At 40.3% G+C, this 24,334-nt stretch overlaps 1 protein-coding gene across 1 annotated transcript; it reads left to right on the top strand.

The window, feature by feature from the left end:
• The first annotated feature begins 1,189 nt into the window (after positions 1-1,189).
• Positions 1,190-22,992, top strand: LOC136438163 (kin of IRRE-like protein 3). The gene is made up of 12 exons (XM_066432892.1): positions 1,190-1,679; positions 12,751-13,062; positions 14,441-14,588; positions 15,560-15,675; positions 16,100-16,354; positions 16,836-17,153; positions 18,522-18,647; positions 18,988-19,024; positions 19,266-19,372; positions 20,038-20,162; positions 21,688-21,830; positions 22,152-22,992. Exons 1-12 carry the CDS (start codon positions 1,295-1,297, stop codon positions 22,237-22,239), a joined length of 2,160 nt encoding a protein of 719 aa, XP_066288989.1. The 5' UTR covers positions 1,190-1,294; the 3' UTR covers positions 22,240-22,992.
• The last annotated feature ends 1,342 nt before the right edge of the window (positions 22,993-24,334 follow it).

Here is a 24,334-nt window from a genome sequence, read left to right as displayed (position 1 = left end):
AACGTAACGGATTACAGCGCAGGGGTCTAAATTACAGCACGTCTAGATCTAGGGCAATGTTTATGGACGTTTAAGCCATTCTTCTCCTTTAAAGCGAAATGGTTATTTTCCAACAGTGAATGGGGTCCTGTAGGGGTCTATTTCCAACGCAGTAAAACGGACTCCAAATCAAATTTCAATAACCGACACAGATGAAGTCCAATAAACCATCTACGTAAGTCAAGAGTATTGCTCGTCTATCATAATTTAGCAACATCAAGCTTGTTGGCACAAACGCACTGTACGATGCAAATTCCTTGTCTTATGCTTACACTCAAGATTATACCATAAGCCGGGTTTCAATATTCGTGTCACTGGCAGGAAAAAAATATATTCGTTATGAGACAAAATTCTGTAGTCTATAGATTTTTATCTAGAAGACTGTTAAACTCTTACTTTGTTGCCCTGTGTCTTTCATGCTTTTTTTCCAAGAACTGCTGACTATTTACCAACAGAGCTAGGATTATTGATACAAAAACTCACAAAAACCAATTAAACCATATTGGCACGGTGGCGATCTCGAAAAGGTTAGAACATTACAACGACTGTATATTATCACGGCAGACACCAGTTGGTTGAATGTTTGTCCATCCCTCCAATCGATTTGTCCCGTTATTGACCTTTCCCTAGCCAGGCTTCCCCAACAGTGGTAAATTATCCCCGTAAATATGTCATGAGACGGTCTCAAAGGTGGAAGAACACGAAGAGCAGGCTTCGAACCTTTAAATTAAGCGTTACTTAGGAGAAGTGGTATTGACCCCTTAATGATGGTGATAACAGTGAGGCACTGGGAGCGTACCTGACCTGCATCCATGTGTTAATGAACATCCGAACATGTTTTCCCTTGGAATGTTCAGATATTTGAGTTGAACCTGGCAAAAATCAAGAGCTCTACACTCATCAAAAACTGTATCATATGCATGATCCGTGATTAAAAGTAGGCTAGCAAGATCTAAAGGGATTTGCATACTACAACCTCCCAACGCCTTCTTAATCCATCAGTTGCCTTCAGAAACCAATCAGTACCTCTCGTCTGCAGGAATACCCGCCATGCAACGCGCTGATCAGGCGTGGTGGGCGTGCTAAATATGCACCTTGGCGGCAATAAGCGATGATGCAATCTTCCATTTCTATTTATCTGTAGGTTCGTTACTCTAGAGACGAGGTAGAGACAGTGGAGGCTCCGCGCGAAGCAGTTGTATGACAGTCGTCGTCCGCGAAGTTGAGACTTAAGGGAGGGGACCGAGACAGCAGTATGGAATGGTCAGGCCTGTGGCCGTGTTCTCTCTTTCTCCTGACTTTACTGTCCACCGTCAGCGCGGCCTTTTACCGCAAACGGCCCGAAGCCACTGCCGTACTGGTGAACCACACGGCAACGCTGTTTTGTGCTTTTAACGGCCTGGCGCCTACAGACGAAGTCAACTGGTACTGGTACAACCCTGAAACGGACGACAAACTGTACCACATTTCTGCCAGAGGCCGAGTTGCCTCCGAGTTCTCCAGACATTCTATCGTGGGGAGTTCACGGCGGGGTGAGTACAACCTGAGGATACGTGATGTCCAGCCGGGCGATGAGGGGAACTACCGGTGTAGCGTCTTCACGGTACGGGACGCCGGCGATGCCAGGCTCACTGTCGTAGGTAAGATAGATATTTCGTCTACTACTTCTCTAGCTTCCACAACGTATCTTAACGTAGCCAACATACGTTTTATATGGACAAAATCAACTCAAAATGAAACGTTATGCATCTTTGGTGGCATACAGTTTATATCTTAGGTGTGCTGAAAACGCCAATATAAAACTTCATGAAGACCTTAACTTGGTTTTAGTTTTCTGCTATTCGTTACATCTGTAAGGTACTACAGTGCGCTAAATTCAGAGAGTTTCCAGACGGCAGGTGGGATTTGCTTGGCCCTATCTGCATCGATCATCTAAAGGTCGCCTTAACGAATATTCACAGCTTCGCTCCACGCTTATAGAAATTACCCTATTTCATCTGTCGTCGACACTTTGTTATTATGGCTGTGGTTAATAAGGAAACAAAAAGCCCCACCTTATAGCCCACATGTACATGGTGCTGTGGCGTGCATATAGTTGTTATTTTGAGGTACTGTGTACGTGTAATTATAGACCCTAGGAACTAACGTAGCCTAGCTGCGGATAAAAGCCCGGCTTTTAACTGCGCTCCACCTCTGTCATAGATCGGTTCACCAGCAGCGGGCTGAGCGTGATGAGGAATAAAAGTGCAATCTGACTGCTAATGAGGCGGGCAGAGGGTTGTTATGATTACAGGTTGTTCGGGAAGGGTGATTATGATTCTAGGCTGTAACATCTGGGAAGGAGGAAATGAAATTTTCCCTAGGGTTTTCACAGAGATCAAATTATAGGACAAAAACAGTTTAATATTCAAGTACAGCTACCCACCCTTCTGTTGAATTATTGTTGGCATAAAAAGGCGGAGTTTGAAAAATCGAAATCCTTTGCAACAGTGTTTTACATCAGAGTCCTACATCAGGTTCCATTGTTTGGCAAACTAGTACTGCCCCTTCAAATGGTCGTCGTTGCGGCACTAACCATTGTCATTGTAACGATGCCATCTTACAGCAAAACCATCTCTGCACCATGTATAGTATTTTAACGAAATGGTATCACACGCTAACGGTTTTAGACTTAAATGTCACAGAGAAATGCTGCGCTTAGCGCCGTCAGTGCCCTTATATTTCCAAAGGCTGGGATCTACGTAGTAAGCCAGTTTTGGTTGCATGCATTGTACATCAACAGACGTCTGCTAAGCTCCATTAGGCACGCCATCTGTCAGTATTAATTTAGACCAGACGACATCAATACAGCAAGAAGTGTAGTCCCTGGAGATGATAATTTTTGCGCATCAGCGATCTTATGATTCTACTCACAGAAATATCACATCCGCCTAAAGACTATGAGACCCTGGAAAATGAGATTAATCCTTCCGTTTTATTATCATTAAGCAGACAGGGTGTGCCAGGATGTATGAACACTAAGAGAAATCACACACTCTTCTTACCCCATCCAAAGTATACTTCTTTAAAGAGCAGTGATTTTCAAACATGTCATTGGTAGCAAAGAGAGAACAACATAGTTTTACACCCAAAAAAGCTTTGTTGGCAAAACTGACGCTACGTTTACAAATAAAACTGCTGTAATCGATTCTTTGGCTGGAAGTCGAGCGAAAAGGTCAAGTACACCATTTCTTTGCAAAGCTATGCGATGACATGGTGGGAAAGAAGCGATAAAATTTGATTGTGCCATAAAACAAACACAGCATAACACCTTACTCGCGCTTGATCTGTTGAATGGAAGGTGGAGTTACCGACTGAAATACAAACAGTAATAACAGAAAACAGTAAGTTATAAGCTCTCTATAAGACGGTGGTGATGATATAGACTCACTAAATCTCTCTATAACGAAGAAAACATCTATGGATTGATAATATGTTAATGTTTAGCCACCAAAATGGACAAACACTTGATTCAACATTTAAACTATGTAACAGTGGATGTATTGAAGATCATGAGCATATGTTCTTTTGGTTCAAAAGATTGGGTAACTTTTGGAAATTAATAAACACCTGTGTACAAACGCAATAATCACTTACCAGCATATATTTGAAAAAAAATTGATTGATCAAATGATAACCTTTTATGACCTGAAAACAGAATCTTTACTGTAGTCAAATTGACAATCTTTAAAACTTGGGTATGGCTAAAAAAGAACCCACATCTACACACATCACTGACCTCTTTGGTATTTTTGAAACTCACTTTAAAGATAGAAATACCGGATATCTTAGAACATGTGTCGTATTTGCTGCCATCTTGTAGTATTCTATTCTTAGTACATCTAGTATGTTTGTTTGTTTGTTTGTTTGTTCGATTTTATCTGTATTGTATGTTTGTTTATCCCGCAGAATGTGTTAAGTACCTTGTTATATTTCTAGTATTTTGATATTGGCGCTGTCCCCTAAGGTCATTAAAGTTATCTGCTATCCCTAACTGTTTTTCCCTTTATTTGTATGATTGTTGCACTATTTTGATAAAGACTGAAAATGTTAAAAAGATAAATTTGAAATAAACCCAACTGTTTAGCCGCCTAGCTCCTACTAACCCAGAATGGAAACAGCAAAGAGGCGTGTACCTGCACTCTTCTGGAGTAAGATATTTGTCAATATTATGACTTAATTTGTCTCTGAGTTACACTGTTAGCATACTGGTGTGTCGTTTGTACCGTTAGATAAGATGTACAATAGTCAACTTTTAGTTTTCAAATCAACATTAAGAGATCAATTTGTATATCGGCCAACATGTCGCCCCATGTTCTATCTTTGCCTTGGTTTATAGTACGTGATGAAAATACCTTCTAGAAGTTATGAATAACTCATATGATATGGTAGGAGATCATACAACCTTTACATATCATGATAACAGAAGCATCATCTTCCTTTGTGAAGTTCAAAGCCTTAATTCCGCCCCCTTCCAGTGCCGAAGGCATTAACTCAACCTTGGCAGTCCCCTGTCATTAGTGATTGGTAATTTTCCCCTACACAGTTAACGCAGCGAGGTGCCGGGTTGAAAGCCGAGAGAAATGATTTTTCTCCAAGATACACACACGAATATAAATGACTAAGAGGTGAACCCGTTAATGAAACGTTCCGAATACAACCGGGGTAATGAGCTCCTGGGTGGTTTTGCTGATGAGAAAACTCAGCATAACAACATCCCGACGGGTTTTTTAAGGGACACGTCGATGGTTCTCTATATAAGGAAGGCAATGCAGCATTCAAGATGATTCCTTATACCCCCATTCCACTTGGACGGCGCTCTCGCCGCGCCCTCACGGCGACCAGAGCGCCGTGAGAGGCGCCGATTTCCTGGAAAACGTGCTCAAGTGGAATCTCTACGGCGACCTCAGCGCGACCAAAATGTCAAATGTCCGCAACTTTTTATGAGCGACCAAAGATTTCACAGATCACTCAACGAATTCTAGAGATAAAGAACGAATTTTCTTTTCGTTTTGTGTGCTTTGTTGTCTTCTCAGTCGTACCTTTGCCTCTTGCATCTTATTTATAATGATAAAATCAAGGGGAAAACAGATTCAATTTTGATCGCTGCACGGTCGCTTAGTGTGTGTCTTAAGTTATATATTTGTTCAAATATGTTTTTTGTCTGTCATGTAACCTGTTTGCTATAAAAAATATATTTTATCATGCTACGTTATTATAGGAACGCAAATCACAGAATTGTTAAACACTTTTTGAACCACAGACAATAAAAATTTGGAGGGAATTTAATTTGAATGGAAGCAAGTACTTAGTTAGCAGTTATTCGTCAATTTGTATTACCCATTAGGAAAATGTTGATTTGACCACAAAATTCCCAGAAAATTCAAGATACACCGCTTCAAGAATGAAATTTGTTTTAACTACAGTTAAGACCATTCAATCCTCGTAGAGCGCTCGCTGTGATCCTTGATCGCTGCGGCCCTTTGATCCCTCGCTGCGGCCCTTTGATCCCATCGCCATCCTCGGCGCGCTCACGGCGATTGTTTTGAACATGTTCAAAACCATCGCCGAGGTGACGGCGCGCATGGCGCGCATGGCGCTCTCACCGCGCTCCCAATGCGCCCTCGCCGCGCTCTCGGCGCTCTAACGGCGCTCTCGGCGCTCTCACGGCGATATGGCCAAATTGACGTCGCCGTGAGAGCGCGGCGAGAGCGCCGTCCTAGTGGAATGGGGGTCTTACTGATAAAAATAATAAGTTTATTGCAGGTTCTTGCCCGTAGGCTAATTGCAAGTACCTGTAACATGAAATGCCGGACAGACTATGGGTAACAATATGACATGTGACTATTCTAGTCTAAATACTAACACTAAATTCTTATTTGGGTTTGACGTCTTTTTCCGAGAAAAATAGATTGTATCTTTCAATGAATGTTATTTGTTTGGAGCAGTATAGCTACACACAAAGAAATTGGTTTATGTGTGAAATATGCTGAGATTGTTATCTTATCATGGTTGACGCAGACATTTCGACCGTGACCTGAGAGTTTAAAGCTTGAACAGAGATCTAGATTGTTATCTTGATCCCATCAGCAAAATAATCTGCTCTTTTTCAATCACAGGTACTGTAGGCGTTGTTGTTTATTGATATCTATACTGTCTTTCAATACCATTTCCTTTTTCCAAATTTTCTCATTTCAATTAATCATTCTAAGCTGAAAATGATTTAGAAGAGACTCTTCAGATTCAGATGGCTATTCATTTGAGACACGGGATCTCACAATTTGTTCAAAAATGCTGTGGTGGTGTGTTCTGATGTAGATAGCCTCCTTTGTTTTTCTTATAAAGTAGTCCAGTTCACTGTCTACTTGTGTTGTCTGCTGTTGGCGAAAATTGGATATATGTGTGGTAAGATACAGTAGATGATAACCATGACCAGTATGTCACCTCTTACTAATAACTGTATTGTTTTAGCCCCCACCAGGCCCTCCTACGGGCGTATGAATCGTAGAATTCGGCAGAAAAAGGAATATTTAGCCAGTAGAGTACGTCCACGGTGAAGACCTGCAAGTGAAACCTGAAAAAAATATTCTCCCTATAGCCAGCGTAGTTAGTCTGGTAGAGACTAGAATTGTTTGGTTACACGTTATAAATGGATGGGCAAATGTCTGTGTTTTGATATTCAACACAAGTACAAATCACAGGGTGTTCCTGTGGGATCTATCCAAGCACATGCCGGGGGCCCAATACGTTATAAAATATGGCATCGCCTGCAGTTGTCTTCATACGCTAATCCTGTAAGCAGTATAGTCAACAGGATAGCCGCCGGCTAAGCCTACAAATTTCCCTGACATATCAGTTACCTTAGGGTATGACTAAATCTTGACTGATATATGATGTCCGAAAATTCTACTTTTATATTTGAGTAATTGAACGTAACTTTTTTAACTACGCATTTGGGAGACTATGAGTAAGAACTGCATCCCGTTGCCAGCTGAAAGTATCTCATTGTTATTACAACAGCAAAGCACTCCTGCGTCAACAGGGACAGAATTACGTTGTCAAGCGGAGTAGGTGAGGCCATATCCTGTTAGGTAGGAACAACTTTTTTCCCACAGGAAACTATACAATATATCCCAGAGTCTAGTCACGTAGTGTCTCTACTGAACGGCCCATACGTCATTCCGAGTCGCTGCCGATGGAACAACCCTAACCTCACACTCATCTCGAAGATGTGAGGCTGCAATCTTCCAACATTTGTACCTTGAAGTGCGATTTCCTGGCTGCGGCTCTGACGGGTTGACCCCCGTTACCTTTGCATGTAGTTAAAGCCGCAGCGACCTGCCAAGAATCTAAAAGCCAATCCTAAATGTATGTCCGCTTTGAACTGAGTCCAAGCAACTCTTTCGTGAAATAAGCTCGATACCATCTAAGGCGGGTGGCCTAAGAAAAATCAATCCTCCTTGAGAGCTGCGCCTGGAGATTACGTCTGGCCGTAATGTCTACGTAAGAGGCGTTTGCTGCATCACCATTAGCCGTACCAGCAGATCCACCGACAGGCAGTGGTGTTACTACAACGTTCGTGAAAGTCTATATAGGTCTTTTGAACGGACCTCAGTTGAGTTCCTGTATTGGAAGAATCTAGTAGAAGATAACATACCTTTCGTTTAGTTAGTGTTGAAACAACGCGGTGTTCTGGAAAGAGTATATCGCGTTATATCTGTCACAATGAAAAAAAAGAATGAAAACAGTTCAACAACATGTAGTGAGCTGCTGCTGCGAAACAGTCAAACAATCCGATCCACTTCCGAAAATAGTTAATCAGCTTGGTGAAAGATAGGATATTTGGAGTTTCTTTTAACACAACCAGGAATCTACCTGAGATACAGTACTCCAGTCAGAAGCTCTGGAGAAGGTATCCGACAGACACCGAAACGTCAGCAGGTGAGATTCCCTGTTGTGTTAAAAGAAATTCCAAATATTCCAATCCTATCAACTATCGGCATCTGACCAATATTCTATACGTAAAACAGTCACGTAAAGAAAAGTAAGAGCGATATTAGATTTACGTCTTCGTTTTAAAATGGATGAAGGAGGTCAGGGCGGTGACTTTGGTGGAAATGTCATTCCTTCACCAGGGGTCAAGAAACGCATTTGGAATAGTTTTGTAGGCCAGAATGTCCATAAAGTTGGTCTTGTGCATCATAAACATGACGTATTGCTTACTTGATACTATATCTTTACTAAACGTTTTTGAATACCCAGAACCATTATTTACAACTTTTAGGTAGAATATCGACGCTTGAAGCAGATTATACTCTGTTTGATAAAATCAATTTTCTGCATACTTTTTTTTCTAACCATCCTACTGCTCAACTGTCTCTACTAAAATATTGTGTTTTTTTTCATCAAGCTTGCAAGTTACACATGTCAATATAGACCTATGTATACCTGAAATTCCTCTATGTCGTCATAGCTATCGTCGGAGATATATAGTACATCCACTGAACTTTCGTTCTGGCTGTCAAGATATGACAGGAATATTCAAAATCTAGATCAAGTTGTAGTCGTTGTAGCAACATCGAGTCTACAAAGGTGCCGGAAAGAGAAACTCATAACAGGATGTCATGGGAGCATTGGCATCTACTGCAGAGTACATCGCTCTCTAAATGTTAACATATCAGACTACGTGAAAAGTTTTTTTGTGTGTTCTGTATGTCTTTGTCGGTGACTTTGAAAAAAGTGAGGAAAGTTGTTTTGCGGCAGAAATCGATTCTGGTACGTACCAAGAGACCACATGCGCTAGATAAACACGGCGCTCAATATTGCTTCCTGTGGGACATGTTATAGGCACGAATGATAGATTAGGTCCGCTCGTGGAGTTGGCGCTCTCAGAAGTATGTCTGGGCACGAAACTTTTAACAACGTCTCTGTCAGTACAAAGAGCCAAACAAGAGTTACGGAGATACTGCTGCAGTGTAATTTATCATTCCATAACGTCTACCAAGGGAAGCGGTACGGGACAGAGTTACCATTAGGATGCAGAGTGTTGCGCTAGAATACATGTATTTTTTCACGCCTTACCCACATTCTGCACGTTTAGCCACCTGTAATGGATGTGGGCTGCATCCTCTGAATGCTCTTTTTCGTTGTCGTTACCTTACAGAGGACACAGGGATAACTCTTGGGAACGACACCATACACCAGCTGATATCTATTTCACCTTTATTGATTAGTTGCGGCTAGGGGTTAGGGTCCTTCAATGATATCGTTGTCTTGAGAAATTAATCTTTGTACCTACTACCTAGACAACTCGCTGAATGGACCAGTTAGCACGTTTCCGTTGTTGAGAAAATATGTTTCACCGAGACATCTCTATTCATTTATCATATTCACGGTGCATTACTGTTGAATGATCACTGCTTTTACACGTGTGCCGTGACCAAAGAGTTGGCTTAGCAGAATGTCATATGTGATCCTTTAGTTAGCTTGGAATACCCACATTCATTTTCAGTAGTAGTTTATAGATTATAGCTAAGGGGACTGACTTATTTCTAAAAGATGAAGTATGTGTTGTAAAATGTAGTCATTATATATATATATATATATATATATATATATATATATATATATATATATATATATATCAGACAATGGAAGTGAATTCCAATGCTGAGATAGGAAAGTACTCATACGTGAAATACATTCAAAACACATTCAGATCATCAGGTAGCTGTTTAGATAGAAATACACTTAATAAACGCATTTTGCAGATGATTAAATCGTCCTTTCCTCTCTTGAAATTGAAAAGAATGAAAAGGAGGTTTGTCGGATTTGCAGTATGTATTTATAATACAATTCTGCATTATATTGGTCATTTTCACAATCCACTGACTGACTGACTTACTTGATCCGTGAATAGTTTCATCAGGTTGGTAAGTCACTGAATAAAAAGACTCTTTTTACACAACCAAGAGATTTATTCCACCGACGTGTCGGTGACCATCTGTAAATATGTAAATATTTTGCGTTTGGGAATGCATCTCATTATGTATCAGCAGCAACACCTGTGCTGAATTGCTATGTGAACCAGTCAGAATAGCCTTGAAGAAGGTGACAGATGGTCACCGAAACGTCGGTGGAATAAATCTCTTGGTTGTGTAAAAAGAGTCTTTTTAGTCAGTGACTTACTTGATGTATGTCGAGTTCTAGTGTACTCGAACCACTTTGTCAGCGTAGAATCGTCCGTCAACAGATGTCAAATACTACCATTTGCAGTGATCATCTCGGATTCAACAAACAACAGACTTCTCAAATTGTGAATTATATCATTCCTTCACTTTAAAAAGGATTCCTATCAATTTTCGCAAAAGTCATGCCAAGATGACATGGTTTGATCGTGATCCAAGACGTACGAAAAGGGCACTCATTGGCCATCACTGAACCATCGTTCACAGTGCTTTGGGTTCTGTCATAGTGTTGGCGCCAACTGCCAAGAAGTTTCATACTCTTTTCAATCAAATTGCAGGTGTACAAATTGCCTGTCTGCACCCCCGGACAGAGTCATTATATTATTCCTGAAATAAGCTGGGTCTCGGCCAGGATGTGTACGTGCAATACTTTGAAATCAAGACGTCGTTGACATCACTTTTAGTTGTATTCAGGCTGAGTAATTGTAGTGTGTATGAGACCTGCATGCCTACTAGTTGGTAGACTCACGCTACAGTGTACATCTTCCAACTCTAGACATAAGGTTGCTAAGAAATATCATAAGACACGCGGTCACGGTGGTCTTGATACTACAGTTGGGATGACAATGTAGAAATGATTTCTAAATATACCCTTAAATAGACACTTACTACTACTAGTAGCGACATTTTCAAACGCGACCCTCTCACGCCTAGAAATGCACATTAGTATGTAGGACGGGACCAGTGTTTTTGCGTGCGACCCAATATTGCGAATTGACTCAAGGACTTTGTCAAATCAGACTAATGGCGGTGCACTTTGGACTGGGAGGGGAACAATCAATCCTGTTCCACAGGTCCTGTAGGATAATAGGCTCCCTGCTCGGTGTGACCTGATGAAACGTTCCAGGATTAGGAAGAGGTCCTTTCTCATTTCGCTGGTGATAGATTAGAATAGTAGTTCAATTTCTAAGGGAGGTGGGGTGGAGATGAGCTTTGAAAAGTGGTGTTGTGTTCCCTGGAGCGCCCAGTGCATGTCATTGCCTGATTATTGAACACTGCCTACAGGACTCACATACCGTCTATCGATGCGACCATGGCATATCGGGGGCGATCAATGGGATGGTTTTCTTGAGAACGATGTAAAAATATATAGTAAAGTCATGATACACCTTACTTACCTTAGACCTTTGTTCCTCTTACTCTTTAAGCAGAGGAGGGGTTGCGGCTGGTTTTTGACGCGTTTTTAGGCGTTTTTGTCGGGCTTTCTACTTTGTCAACTTTATTGTGAATAGCCAACCCACACCTCTTCCCGCATTGAAGCTTCCTGGAGTCTGTGGGCAGAGGTGTGGGTTGGCTATACAAAAAAAGATGACACGGTAGAAAGCCCGACAATAACGCCTATATCTAAAAACACGTCAAAAACCAGCCGAAACCCCTCCTCTGTCTGGAGAGTATAAGTTCCTCCTACAACATCGTGAATTGGTCGGCAAATGGTACTCCTCCAGAGATCTCATGATACACCAAGGTGTAGTTTTTAAGCAATAACTCAAACAACCAGCATATATATACCGATCGTGTCTTCCAAACAGGTAATCAATATGCTTACTTTAGATTTCTAGATCTGTTGTTAAGCCACAAGATGGCATCTATGACAATATTCGTTACTAAAGATGAGGAATTCACCTTAGAAAATAAATGATCATTACAAATGTCTGTATCCAACCAATCATGTAACAAAGATTCACTCTCTAGTTGCTAGCTATTCTCCGAGTACCATAGAAAAATGAGACGACAGTGTGGATTGAGAGTCATTATATAAAGTTTGCATAATTCAACTGACACAAAAGTGTCAACATATTTTACACTCAAACCACCATTTTACCACTGATTTGTGCAAATTACTTTGGAAAATATTCACCATTCACCCAAAACTGATTGTCTGGACATTTAAGAGTGATATATACTGTCCTGTAATGGAGGCTGTCCACAGTAATACAGAGTAACTACCTGCCGCTGGGCTCCTAGCAACCAGTTGGAATCATCAAAGTCTGCCTGTGGAGATGTGTAAATCAAGTTGGTCAAGTCGCATGTGATGGGGTATAATTGGTTTTGGGCGCCGCATCTGTCTTGTGGTGTTAACGGTGGTGTGCTGGACTCTGAGCCCACTCGTTAGATTAAATGGCCCCGAAAGACTGGAAACGTGACCCTGGTCAAATTGCCTGCCGTGAGGCAAGGAGTTTGTTACGTGCTTAACCATGGATGGCTGGACTGTAAAAACATCTAAACCTTAAACACTATCCAAACCACAACTCAATACATTGAGGTTGATAATAAGATAGTATTTAATGAGTTACAGCCATGTTGACAGCTAACGACTACGCATTAGCCAATCTGACATCTAAAACAAGAAATGCAATGTTCAGCACGGAATTGATAGACAGAAATGTTTTATACTGTCTCCTAGTTATGATCATTAATTTTTCAGTCCCCCCAGTGAATCCACCGGTAATAGCTGGCAACCTGAACCCTCGCACCGTTGGTGAGGCACTGAAGCTCACATGCCGCTCGGAGGGAGGGAAACCATTACCCCACCTCATGTGGTACAATGGGACGACTGCACTGGAACCCATAGGGATGTTTTACCAAGAGGTGTCGGTTGGAAACGTTGTGGAGAGGAAACTTCATATCCCGTTCCTGACGAAGTGGGACGACTCGGCGAACATCAGCTGCATAGCAGACCAGGGGTTCCCTGGCGTGGCACCACTGAAGATTGCTACTGTACGGATTAAAGTACACTGTGAGTACCAGTCATAAACGTTACTAGAGTTAAGTATTGTGCTACATATACTTCAGGTTTGCTATGTTAGTTTAGCGATGACGGGGTCTTTTGATAGATATGAATTGGTATTCAATCTCTTTTTTATTTCAGTTGAATGTGAGATAGTTGTGTGCCGATTTGTTCAAAATAGAGAGAACGCCAGCGACCCCAAAAAACACCCGTCCCAATGAAATGGTATGGCTACCCTGCGACGTCACAAAATCAAGATGGCTGCCACCACACATGTCAACAGATCCAACAAAGGTTTTTCCTACGCAAACCTGTAATAAACAGTCATGGTCGTTATAAACTTCCTGGCACGTTTGACCCACTGCTGACGTGACGTATCCGTAAAGACACGTGTCAATAAAGTCACGTGTCTGTGACTCTCTCGACTTTACGTTCGGATGTGATTGGTCATTATTGATCCTGAAGAAGGCGACAGTGGTCGTTGAAAATTTGATCCGTGAATACCTTAGTGTTGGCAGAAAGTTTAGCACTGTATCATAAACACTGTGAGTAATGTACATCTCAAGTTAACACATGATAGCTGCTTTGTGTCGCGGAGAGTTCATCATAGTAAATCTTTCTTAAGGTTTTGAGGCTTTAATGTAGTTTAACTACCTTCAGTCATTACATTTGAGATGAAGAGTCACTTGCCGTAAGAACTAAGAGAATCAATATCTTGTTAGCCGACGCACGTTTTCTAGTAGATGGCCTTGATATGTCGTAGACAGCCGTTGCTTATGGATTCTCTAAAGCGAAAGGGATCTTTTGTAACTGTGAACTGACGCGTACCAAGGGAAATAAATGGAGTTTAATATTATCTGCATTCTTATGGCTATCTAAGGGGATTTATGTTGAGTGCACGGCGTATGAAGGGGCTCACAAAAACATATTTTCACCAAGCGGCTCATTTATCATTCTCGAATATTCGGGGCTCCATTTTAGCCTACAGTCTTTTAGAAACCCCCCAAAACGTGCAAGGTTTAACAAGGGATCTGCTGTAAGCCAAATAAATAGAGTGACTCGAAACGACACGCTTGGTGGAAATCCATGGCACATTTCAGTACTAAAACAAGGTTCTACGATTTTGTCTTGAGGGGATTTTTGAAGAAAAAAATGGTATCACGGCTTAACGGAAATGCAGGTATCTACATCTCCTATGCTCTACGACGTTTTATGAATTGTAAAACAAATGACGGGGTTTGTTCCACCCGAGTATCCCTGACAGTAATAGATACCTTGAGTTGACGAGTAGATACCAGATATTGAGTTGGGTAGGCTTGGTCTTACTGCTAGCTGGTCTCTCAGGGAAACGTGATATTGCTTGAGACTATCCTCTGTCTGTTCCTAGATCCACCAACCGTCATTACACCCAGGAAGACGGTTCAGGCCCTGGAGGGAGGTTACGCGAATCTGACTTGCATCGTTGAAGGGAACCCAACATCTGTTTTCAGCTGGAGAAAAGTTGGAGACAGCCTTCCTCAGAACGCAGGGATGAGGTATCAACGAGCGTAGTCATACAGTTAGGCAGTTGTAGGACTTTATTGTGGGTTGAATGCTTTCTTTGCCATACTGATCATAACCATTTAAGTAAAAGTTCACCCACATGGGTAAAGCGTTTTCGATCCATTGCAATGACTAGAGCATTCATTTTGCCAAAAATAGTTACTCAAGCAACTTGATGAAATTTTGAAACAGTCATACGATTCAGACAGCATCCGCTATCTTTCGTCAGTGACTAAAGAAATATCTGGTAGAACTAGGTTTTATACCAAAACTCTGAATAGATATGTTTATGAAGTGAAGGCAATTTCAGATGGTTCAATAGAATAGTAAGTTAAGACAAGGTTGTTTTAGGAGCTAATGTTGTTCGTCTTTGGGGGGGTGGGGGTGGAGGCGTTTACCCAAGTGCCTGGAAGTTCAATGCGTAGACCTCCTTTTGCGCCTTTTCTGTTGAGGGCGGGATTGTACATTCTCTCATATATTGCTTCTCTATTACGTCTGACAGTTTCAAAATCTCATCCAGTTGCTTGAGTCATTATTTTTGGCGTATCTTATTACCTTGATGTCTAACCTTCATCAACGTACTAGAGCAGTGGTTCTTCCAAAAAAAAGTTTTAACGTATGCTCGAGTACTCTAGATCTGATATTGAAGACGTTCACTATCATTTGTCGTTCATCGCACATAATGATAAATTACTTTTTGTTGTGTAGTTCGGAGGTTAATCTTACTTCAATTGTGCCCTCGAAACATGCCAGAATGATGAATACATATTATTTCCAAATGCACTGCTTCTTCAATTTGTCTGTTCTATATTTTCCACAAAGATTGTTAAATGTGTAAGCTAAAGAATACCGAGTGCTTTCGATTATAGATTATTCTTGTAGGTAGGGACTGTTATTCTCAGAAGACGTTAGTTTCTCAAGAAAGCAATCTCAAGTTCACCGCACTCCTTATCTCTATTTTCAGCAACTCGTCGTTGCTGATACCGAGGGTGTCCCGGTCGGACAGCGGCGCTTACCTGTGCGAAGCCGATAATGGGATCGAGCCCATGGGGACAGGGGAGATCACCATGGAGGTTATATGTGAGAATGAGAACAGCATAGCTATCTATTAACAGCCATGTAATGTACAGATTGAGACGTGTTACACGAAGGTACACATTTAAACCAAATACCAACAGGGATCTTTGGGTGATATTAAGTAGCAAGGTGATGCGATGAAAAGCACCGCTGTTGAGATGATAACCGTTAAGCTTTTCTAGCTATTTATTCGTCCGACGAGGCAAAATAAATCATGATGAATTAAAGACAAGTCTTAGCAATGTGGCCGAAAATCCCACTTCTGTTTGCAATTTCATCCCCTGAAAAGCCATGTGCTTGAGTGTATGACAGATCAATGTCCAGATAATTCGCTTTGTGAGCAAACTGTTTTGCAAATTGTAAGCAAACCAAACCTGATTTGTAAAGCAAGGATTCCTATCTTATTTCATGTCAATTACTCTTTCAGATCCGCCGAAGATCAAGTCAACGTTTGACCAGAAGATAAGTGTCTTGTACGGACAAGAGGTCTTCAGAGTGGAATGCCAGTCTGAAGGAAATCCTAGACCGAGGATCTCATGGCGGCGGAAGGATACAAAACAACCGTTTGACAACCCCTTGACTCTTTCACCTTTGAACTATCAGACGGAGGGTTACTATGTCTGTGTTGCCAGCAGTGACGACCTTTCAGAGGATACAAGAGAAACATACATCGACGTAATAGGTACTTTTCACTTTTGCGACAGTATTTTTCTTCTCCAAACAGTTCATGACTTTGTTTTCTATGATTTGCGGTGTTTCCATTTATATTCATGTATACAATATGTTACGAATAAACGGCGTTGAAAGATACGTTATACCTGTACATGATGTATGTGTAGAAATAGACTGTGTTAATAGATTCCTGAACAATTGAACCATGCTTATATTTATTGCAGTATATCTTGCAATAGATAAAATGAATAAATATTTACATGTATGTATGTATGTATGTATTCAATCATTTATTCGTTAGGCTGTTCAGCACGCGCAGCCAGGGCTGCCCAACTAGCCTGTAGCTAAGTATATGCGCTTATCAACTATTTATATGTAACAAGACATAAGAACAGCCATAAGAAATAGGTACCAAAATACCGATATTTGGTTGGAATTTCTGTGGGACCTTCCTTCAGTTGATAATTGTGCTTGTTTTCCCTTAATGTAAGGTCGGCCAGAAGTCGTGAGCCAGTCTACTTCAGTGTCAGCTGTAGGAGGCGACACTGTGGAACTGACGTGTACCATAGCCTCTGACCCGGAACCGGATGGTGTCATATGGGAACTAGCAGGGCGTGATGGGAGGAAGCGACAGTTGAGAGGCGGGGTCAGTGGAGAAATCTCCATAAAGGAAATGGTTACTGGGGACCAGACACAAAGCGTGCTGGTCATCACATCGGCAGAGACTGTACACACTGGCAACTACGCTTGCATTGCCTCCAACATGTTCGGTCAAGACAGGCAAGACTTCAGAGTTTACGTCACAGAAGGTAAATGTACCATCGAGATCTTGTCGACTGTGACCATATGCATTGAAATTGGGGTAGTTACACAGGTCCGGTCCAGTTCCAGGTCCAGAGAGTCAGGTCCATGTCCGGACCTGTACCTGTACCTGATTATAGTAGTGTCGCAGTACATCATATTTTGGAAAGCGAGACACACGTAAAAGTCTCCAAACGTCATGTCTGGAACGATACAATTTCTTAGGTTATGCACGTTGTCTTTTAATTATAACTATACTCTCTCGCCGTCTGTTTACTCATCCTTTAATTTTTTTCTAGATATGATTCACAGCTAACGTATTTAAAAGTGACTTAAATCGACCGTTTTGTATCGTTTCGTATTTTTTTGGACCAGTTATGTGCATGTGGCCGCCTGCTGGTAGCCTGGTACTATGAATTTTCTAATCGGTCCATAGACCGGTCCACTGAATTTTTTACGGACTGTTTTTTTTGGACCGGTCCATTAAGAAATACCGGTTTTGTACAGGTACACGGTACCGGTACCCATCCCTAATTAAGATGTATGTGTTGATCACACAGTACAAAATTTGCGACGGCTTTTCGCTCAGTGTCAATGAACGACTTTTAAAAGGGTCACGTAAGACTGAGTGAGTTGCCTTATAAGATCACTTGGCATATGGTAAGGCCAGACGGCGCCACGGAAAGTTGGCTTTGACTTCAACAGTTGCAGTACCTTTTAAAGGGGCTTTGACAACGGAAGTACATATAGCAAAGTGTTTTCCGAAAGAGGTAGCCAAAGCTACTGTTCACACCGCCTCTTTTGGCCGATACGGAATTTACCAAATGTTGCTTTCAGAATTCAACATTTTAAAGCCAATCCATCTGTAAGCGTAGCAGCAAATGCAACGCTTCATTCAACGCTTCATTTATATGTTGGTTATCAATACGTTACAAAATCCTTAATTTTGAACCTACAGATGCATTCCCACACATTGAAACAAATGCCGCTTCAGCAAAGCAGAAAATAGGATCATCACTCCGACAGAGCAGAAAATGGCGATGCGTCTCACCATCTGTCTACGTGTAACCAATCGTGAAGAACATAATGGAAAGATTCGAGAAAAAGGCGGAGAGGGAAATGCTTTACGTCAATGAATGAAGATTGAAAAGATACTGACAAATTGTTGCCATAGGTTGGAAAAATTGATATCGATTTTGCATCAGACCATGTCGTGGTCTGCCTCTTTGAAAGAGCCACGCCAAACTTCAAAGTTTACTCCAACTCACTGTGCGTAATGATATATGATTATGATGCCATTTCCAACAATCAGTCCTGGATGACGATCTTACCGACAGATCTTTTATTGCCTAATTCTCCCCTTTATTGGTCCACAGACAGCTCTGATGTCGTGATGATTGCTGCCGTCACCATGGGAGTTGTACTGGGGATATTATTTGCCATCGTGTTGACTCTGTGCCTTAGAGCGAGAACAATTTGGGCCTCTCGTCTATCAAAATCGGGTAAGCCCTGTCAATAGCTAAAATTTGCACGGTAGTGTATGCAAAACGTGTCCGGGTAATGTGCATTATTGGTGCGGATGTCCTTTCCATTTTGGGCCTGTTGGAGGTCTTCTATGATCTTCTTTGGCTGTGTTATTGAGAAAGCACAATGCAAAAAAAAACAGACAAACAAACAAACAAACAAACATGCAGGCATACAAAACTGTTTGAAGGACCTATGAGCAAGTAGATACCGAGAATAGAATATGTGTTGCAATATATATATTTCAATAAATGAGAACATTTTACTGCAGCGATGATCTAAGACGTTATCTTTTTTATTCATGCTGTGCCGGAACAGAGGAAGAACTCGCAGTGAAGCCATCTTTACCCACAAGGTAGATGCGTATGATATGTATTCGCATTTTTGATATATATAATCTTCTAAATTGATGGATATACTTTAATTTCCTCCGAGTATAAAATTAACCTTACATCTTTGGTAGAAGCTTATTGATGAAACAGTACTTACAAATACTGTTTAAGGCATATCCGATTCGCCGGGTGATATTAGTATGCGAAGACACTTTTTCATATGCCATGTACCATAACATAACAAATATCTTCTTTCTGTTCTAGCTGTAAGTTCCCCAATGGGCTAGCAACAATAGAGCTACAAAGGGCCAATGGGATAGCAACACACCGGCCAGCCGTCAGCCAAAATACGGTTGTAATACCCAGTCCATGTAAGTTGTAATACCCAGTCCATGTAAGTTGTATGTAATACCCAGTCCATGTAAGTTGTAATACCCAGTCCGTGTAGCTTGCAATGCCCAGTCCATGTAAGGTTTAATGCTCAGTCCATGTAAGTTGTAATACCCAGTCCATGTTGTAATGCCAAATCCATGTAAGTTGTAATATCCAATCCATGTAAGTTGTAATACCCAGGCCAGTCCATGTACGAAGCAATACCTACTTACACAATGATCAATCAATCAATCAATCAATCAATCAATCAACCAATCAATAACTGTTTACACTGTCGGCCTTACCCGTTCTTCCCAGAGGTCCAGTTTGGAGGTGACGGTGTCAAACTAAAATGATAAATGATAACGAAATGATGAATTCCAATACGCCAGCGTATCTCACTAACAAGAGGAAACTCAACTACCCATTATATATGGAATCATATACTATATATCATTATACATTTCGCATTTGCTTCACTACTTGAATGCAGTGATGTGGTTGGTCGCATTCAAATTGATATGCAGCATAGTAATGGGTTTACATTTTGTAATTAGAGATTGCATAATAAGGTTTCGACTCGAATGCCCATTTTTTTTTATTGGACGGAACTTGAAATTAAAAATACATTTCTGGCTGTCTTACATTTTTTATTAATTTTCAGTTACGGAGGTAAGGACAACACACGGAAGAAGGACTGTGGAGAAAGAAAACAAAGATGGAGATATTGAATTCCAGAGAAAGTGTCCTTATTACATTGGGGAGCTAAAAAGCAAACAAGACAATGCGGTAATTTTATTATATATGTCAAAGCAGGACACTTTCATATACTTGATGTCATGTAAAAACGAACATACAATGGCCAAAGTATGTAGTCATGTTTCCAAATGTTTCAAAAAGAGAGAAGAAACTACTAGGTGATCAACATTGATTTAGCAACAGTCCACAGTTTGTCTGTTTTTTTAGTTTTCAATGTTAGAATGTAGCATTTTATCCATTCATGTTTTGCATTATGCTTCTTATAGACCACGTGTGGTCATCTGTGCATTTAGCCCTTTCGGGCAGGAATATGCCATAAACACTATTATCATATAATCAGCTCAGCACACAAAATATGTGGATATTCAGACAAGATATTTCAAATCGATAAGCAAGTAACTATACAAACCAACAAGGTCATAACTCTATGAGTTATCATCCATACTATCCCAACTGTCTAGTCTGGTCGTTAATAATGTTAATCCACCACTTCATAAAATAACACTCAAACGAATTACTATGCCTGCCCATCTCTTCTTTTATCAGAAGCAGCCGAGTATCAAACGAGGTAGAGAATGACTTCAAAGAGCCTATTGTTAAGATTTTATCGACATTCATCCCAGGAAAGGTCGTTCGATCGATAATAGTTCGCGGTGGTTTGAAAACATGTTGGCATGTACTTGGCTCCTGTATTGTGAAATTCCATTCACATTTTGGTTTTTACTGTTTCTTGTGCCTCTCCGTATACCAGATCTTACATATACATATCTAACATTCATTCCAGGAAAGGTCGTTCGATCGATAATAGTTCGCGGTGGTTTGAAACATGTTGGCATGAAGTTGGCTCCTGTATTGTGAAATTCCATTCGCATTTTTTTTTTTACATTTTCTTGTGCCTCTCGGAATACCCCATCTTACATATGCATATAACACACATTCCAGGAAAGATCGTTGGGTCAATGGTAGTTTGTGTTGGTTTGAAAACATGTTGGCATTAACTTGGCTCCTGTATTGTGAAATTCCATTCGCATTTTGGTTTTTACTGTTTCTTGTGCCTCTCCATATACCAGATCTCACATATACATATATAACATTCATTCCAGGAAAGGTCGTTCGATCGATAATAGTTCGCGGTGGTTTGAAAACATGTTGGCATGAACTTGGCCTGTATTGCAAAATTCCATTCGCACTTTGGTTTTTACTGGGTTTTTTTTTTTAAATCAAAACTTTATTGTTCATTTTGTACAGAAATACAAGGTACAAGCAGTGACCATTCATAATTTTCTTAATAAACATTTGGATTTAAACAATGTGACTATGTTTTTACGATTCGATACTTAAATTTGCAAATTGTGTTTTTCCCCAGCAATATTAGTTCATTAATGTATTGAAATTATTTCTTGTTCCTCTGCTAATACCCGATGTTATTACATATACTACTTTAGGTCTGGGCAGTGCCCACTGTATTTGATATGTATACATTATCAACACAATCGCTATCATGTTGCCATATTCATAGAAATCTTATATTATCTTATGTTTGACTACTATGCAGAGATATTTCCCCCCGTTGAAGAGGAAAAAGGAGATTGATGATCCAAAAGATGTTGATGATGATGACACTAAACACAACCAGCAAGCACAACTAGATCAAGAGGACGACGGGAATTCAATATCACATCTACATGACACAGCTAGGTTAGAAAGTACCATCAAGTCTTTTTTCATTGTTCTATGGGCGTGAGAGAGTAGATAAATATAGGTCCTAGATGACCATGAGCGATGGATCTGGAAATAATGGCTTCTGATGTTGCAATTTTTTTGGTAAGTTTTAGGTAGTCTATTATCTGTGTATTTCTTACCCGTAAAAATGAGGAGACAGATCAGAATGGTATATTTCTGAATGTCGATAGAGGACTCTTTTTCGTGGTGATGGTTTAATAATTGTCCAAAAGTACGATTTTTATCCATTAATTGATATTCTTGACTAAAAAAATAACACTTTTTCTTCCTTTGCAGTTCTGACGGGAGTGAATCCTGTCTGGATGATGCAGCTGTAAAATGCCATGGAACGATGCTGTCTCAAAAGCAGATTCTGGTCAGCTAAAGATTCAGAGAATCGAGTTAAAAGACAATAAGCACGGTTTCTTTTCTTCGATCCTACTATTTTCATACGCTCCGTACTTCTCTGCTTGATGGCTTGCCGGGAAAAAAGCACTGTTGAAAAAGCTCGGACTACAACTTCATAGTCTTACTGAACTGAAGGATATCCGGACTGTGCCAACGGCGACTGTTCATGTTGTACACCCCAAATCATCGCAGCAAAACACAAATAGATCTAAATGTATCCCCTATAACCAGGAGACATCAATTTGTTCAGAGATCGCCGCGATATTCACAGATTGGAATATTTGCGTAATTTCCTATTGGTTTACATGAATAAGTAGTGTTGTATGTTTTTTTTTTTTTTAGATATGTTGTCGGTCAGCTCCGGTATTGACAAAATATACATTTTTATTACAGAACATAAAATTACCTTACATATGAAGAGACAGTCTCCTGAAGCCTGAAGAAGGTGTGCATTTTGTTAGTGCTTTTAAGTTTTCGTTTTTCACCGTGTCTTTGGGTATTCGAAGCTCTCTGTGTGTTTTATTGATGTCTAATTATGAAAGTGAATCAACATGTTAAAAACAGACAACTGTTGACTTTTGTATTCTGCGCGTGTTTCAATCAGATGATATTTATAGATGCAGGAATGAATTTTTCAAAGACTGAGTGATGACAGATCTAGACGAAAACTCTATATGGCAATTGGACCTCTGTGACTATAGTTGATGAAGAATAAATGTCATGTTTACCACCTGCTGGGTATCAGTCACATTCATAATCAAAGCAGCGTAAAGAATCTAAAGCGTTTTACAACGGCTAGATCATAAAGTCGGCGTTTTCAAAGAGTGTTAAAAGCGAAACCAGTAGTTACATGGCAAATAAACTGTTTTGTAATTCCTCATCATTTGTAAATATTAATGGTGCAAATCGGTCGAAAAGACAATGGTTTAAGTTTACTTGTCTGGTATTGATTTATACTACAAAGAATGATATAATGTGTAATAAAGAAGAAATATACACATTCTCTATCATTAAAGAGACGACATAGATCGGACCCATTCAACTGCAACGTTGTTAATAGTAAATGAACGCCATGTTAGGGGTGTTCTAGTTTTAAGGGCCTATGGTTATTGTTGCTTTGATGTACCTTCACAATACAATGACTGGGACTTTGATAATAGAACCATCTCCCATCTGATAGACGATACACCGGAGGGAGCAGAGGACTTACGAGTTTGTGGAAGTTCGATACTTTTAGCTGAAACCAATTAAAGTGACATGCACGGTGAGAGAAAACAAAGATGACTAATCCTCGTCGAGACAAAAACTAATCTCTCCAGTTTAATGGGGGCGCCAAAGATTCATTTACCAGGTTAGCAGCAACTAGGACAGTGCCAGAAGCTGCCACAGTCTGATGGATTGTGGTGTCAAGGACCTCAGAGCATCGGCCTGTCCAACTGGACTCCTATCATCCAATTATAACGGGGATTAGATCTATTTGTTGTACTTTCTCAACAATCCAGATGAAGGCATAAATTCAATTTGGTAAGATTGAAAGATCACCTGAAGCATTTGACATTTTGAAAAATATAATCCCTTTTTTTTAAATGAACGTATCAATTTTATTTAATCCGTACATGTCGTTTCACTATCAGTTCTTCACTCTTCAATTGGAGATATCTTATTACTACTTTGAGATCTTGGAGAGATGTTAGATGTAGTTGTAAAGTTAAACTGAAGTAATCGACGGAAATCACTTGGAGCTAGGTAAAGAGCGATTAAGTTAGCACGAAAATTATAAGCACGTATGTTTACTGATCATCTCACTGGTATCATTGGATTTTCCTAGGCTGGCGCCGCTTGTGTTAACTAAAATGCTTATGAAGTAATGTTACATAAGTTGATGAAGGTTAGACATCCAGGTAATAAGATGAGCCAAAAATAGTTACTCAAGCAACTGGATAAAATTTTGAAACATCTAAGATTGTCTTCACGTCATTAACATCGTCTGACTGTTTCAAAATTTTATCCAGTTGCTTGAGTTACTATTTTTGGCGTTATGTTGCATAAACTGATTGAGAAGAGAAAACGAC

This window comes from Branchiostoma lanceolatum, chromosome 1 (genome assembly GCF_035083965.1).
Source record: "Branchiostoma lanceolatum isolate klBraLanc5 chromosome 1, klBraLanc5.hap2, whole genome shotgun sequence".
NCBI lineage: Eukaryota > Metazoa > Chordata > Leptocardii > Amphioxiformes > Branchiostomatidae > Branchiostoma > Branchiostoma lanceolatum.
The sequence above is the reverse complement of the archived record's forward strand: the minus strand, read 5'-3'. Positions and strand labels throughout refer to the sequence as shown.

Excerpts from the sequence above, each read along its gene's own strand:
- LOC136438163 (XM_066432892.1), top strand. The coding sequence starts at position 1,295 with ATGGAATGGTCAGGCCTGTGGCCGTGTTCTCTCTTTCTCCTGACTTTA. Across the intron at positions 15,676-16,099 it reads GATCACCATGGAGGTTATAT|ATCCGCCGAAGATCAAGTCA; the intron begins GTGAGAATGAGA and ends TTACTCTTTCAG. Across the intron at positions 18,648-18,987 it reads CTCTCGTCTATCAAAATCGG|AGGAAGAACTCGCAGTGAAG; the intron begins GTAAGCCCTGTC and ends GTGCCGGAACAG.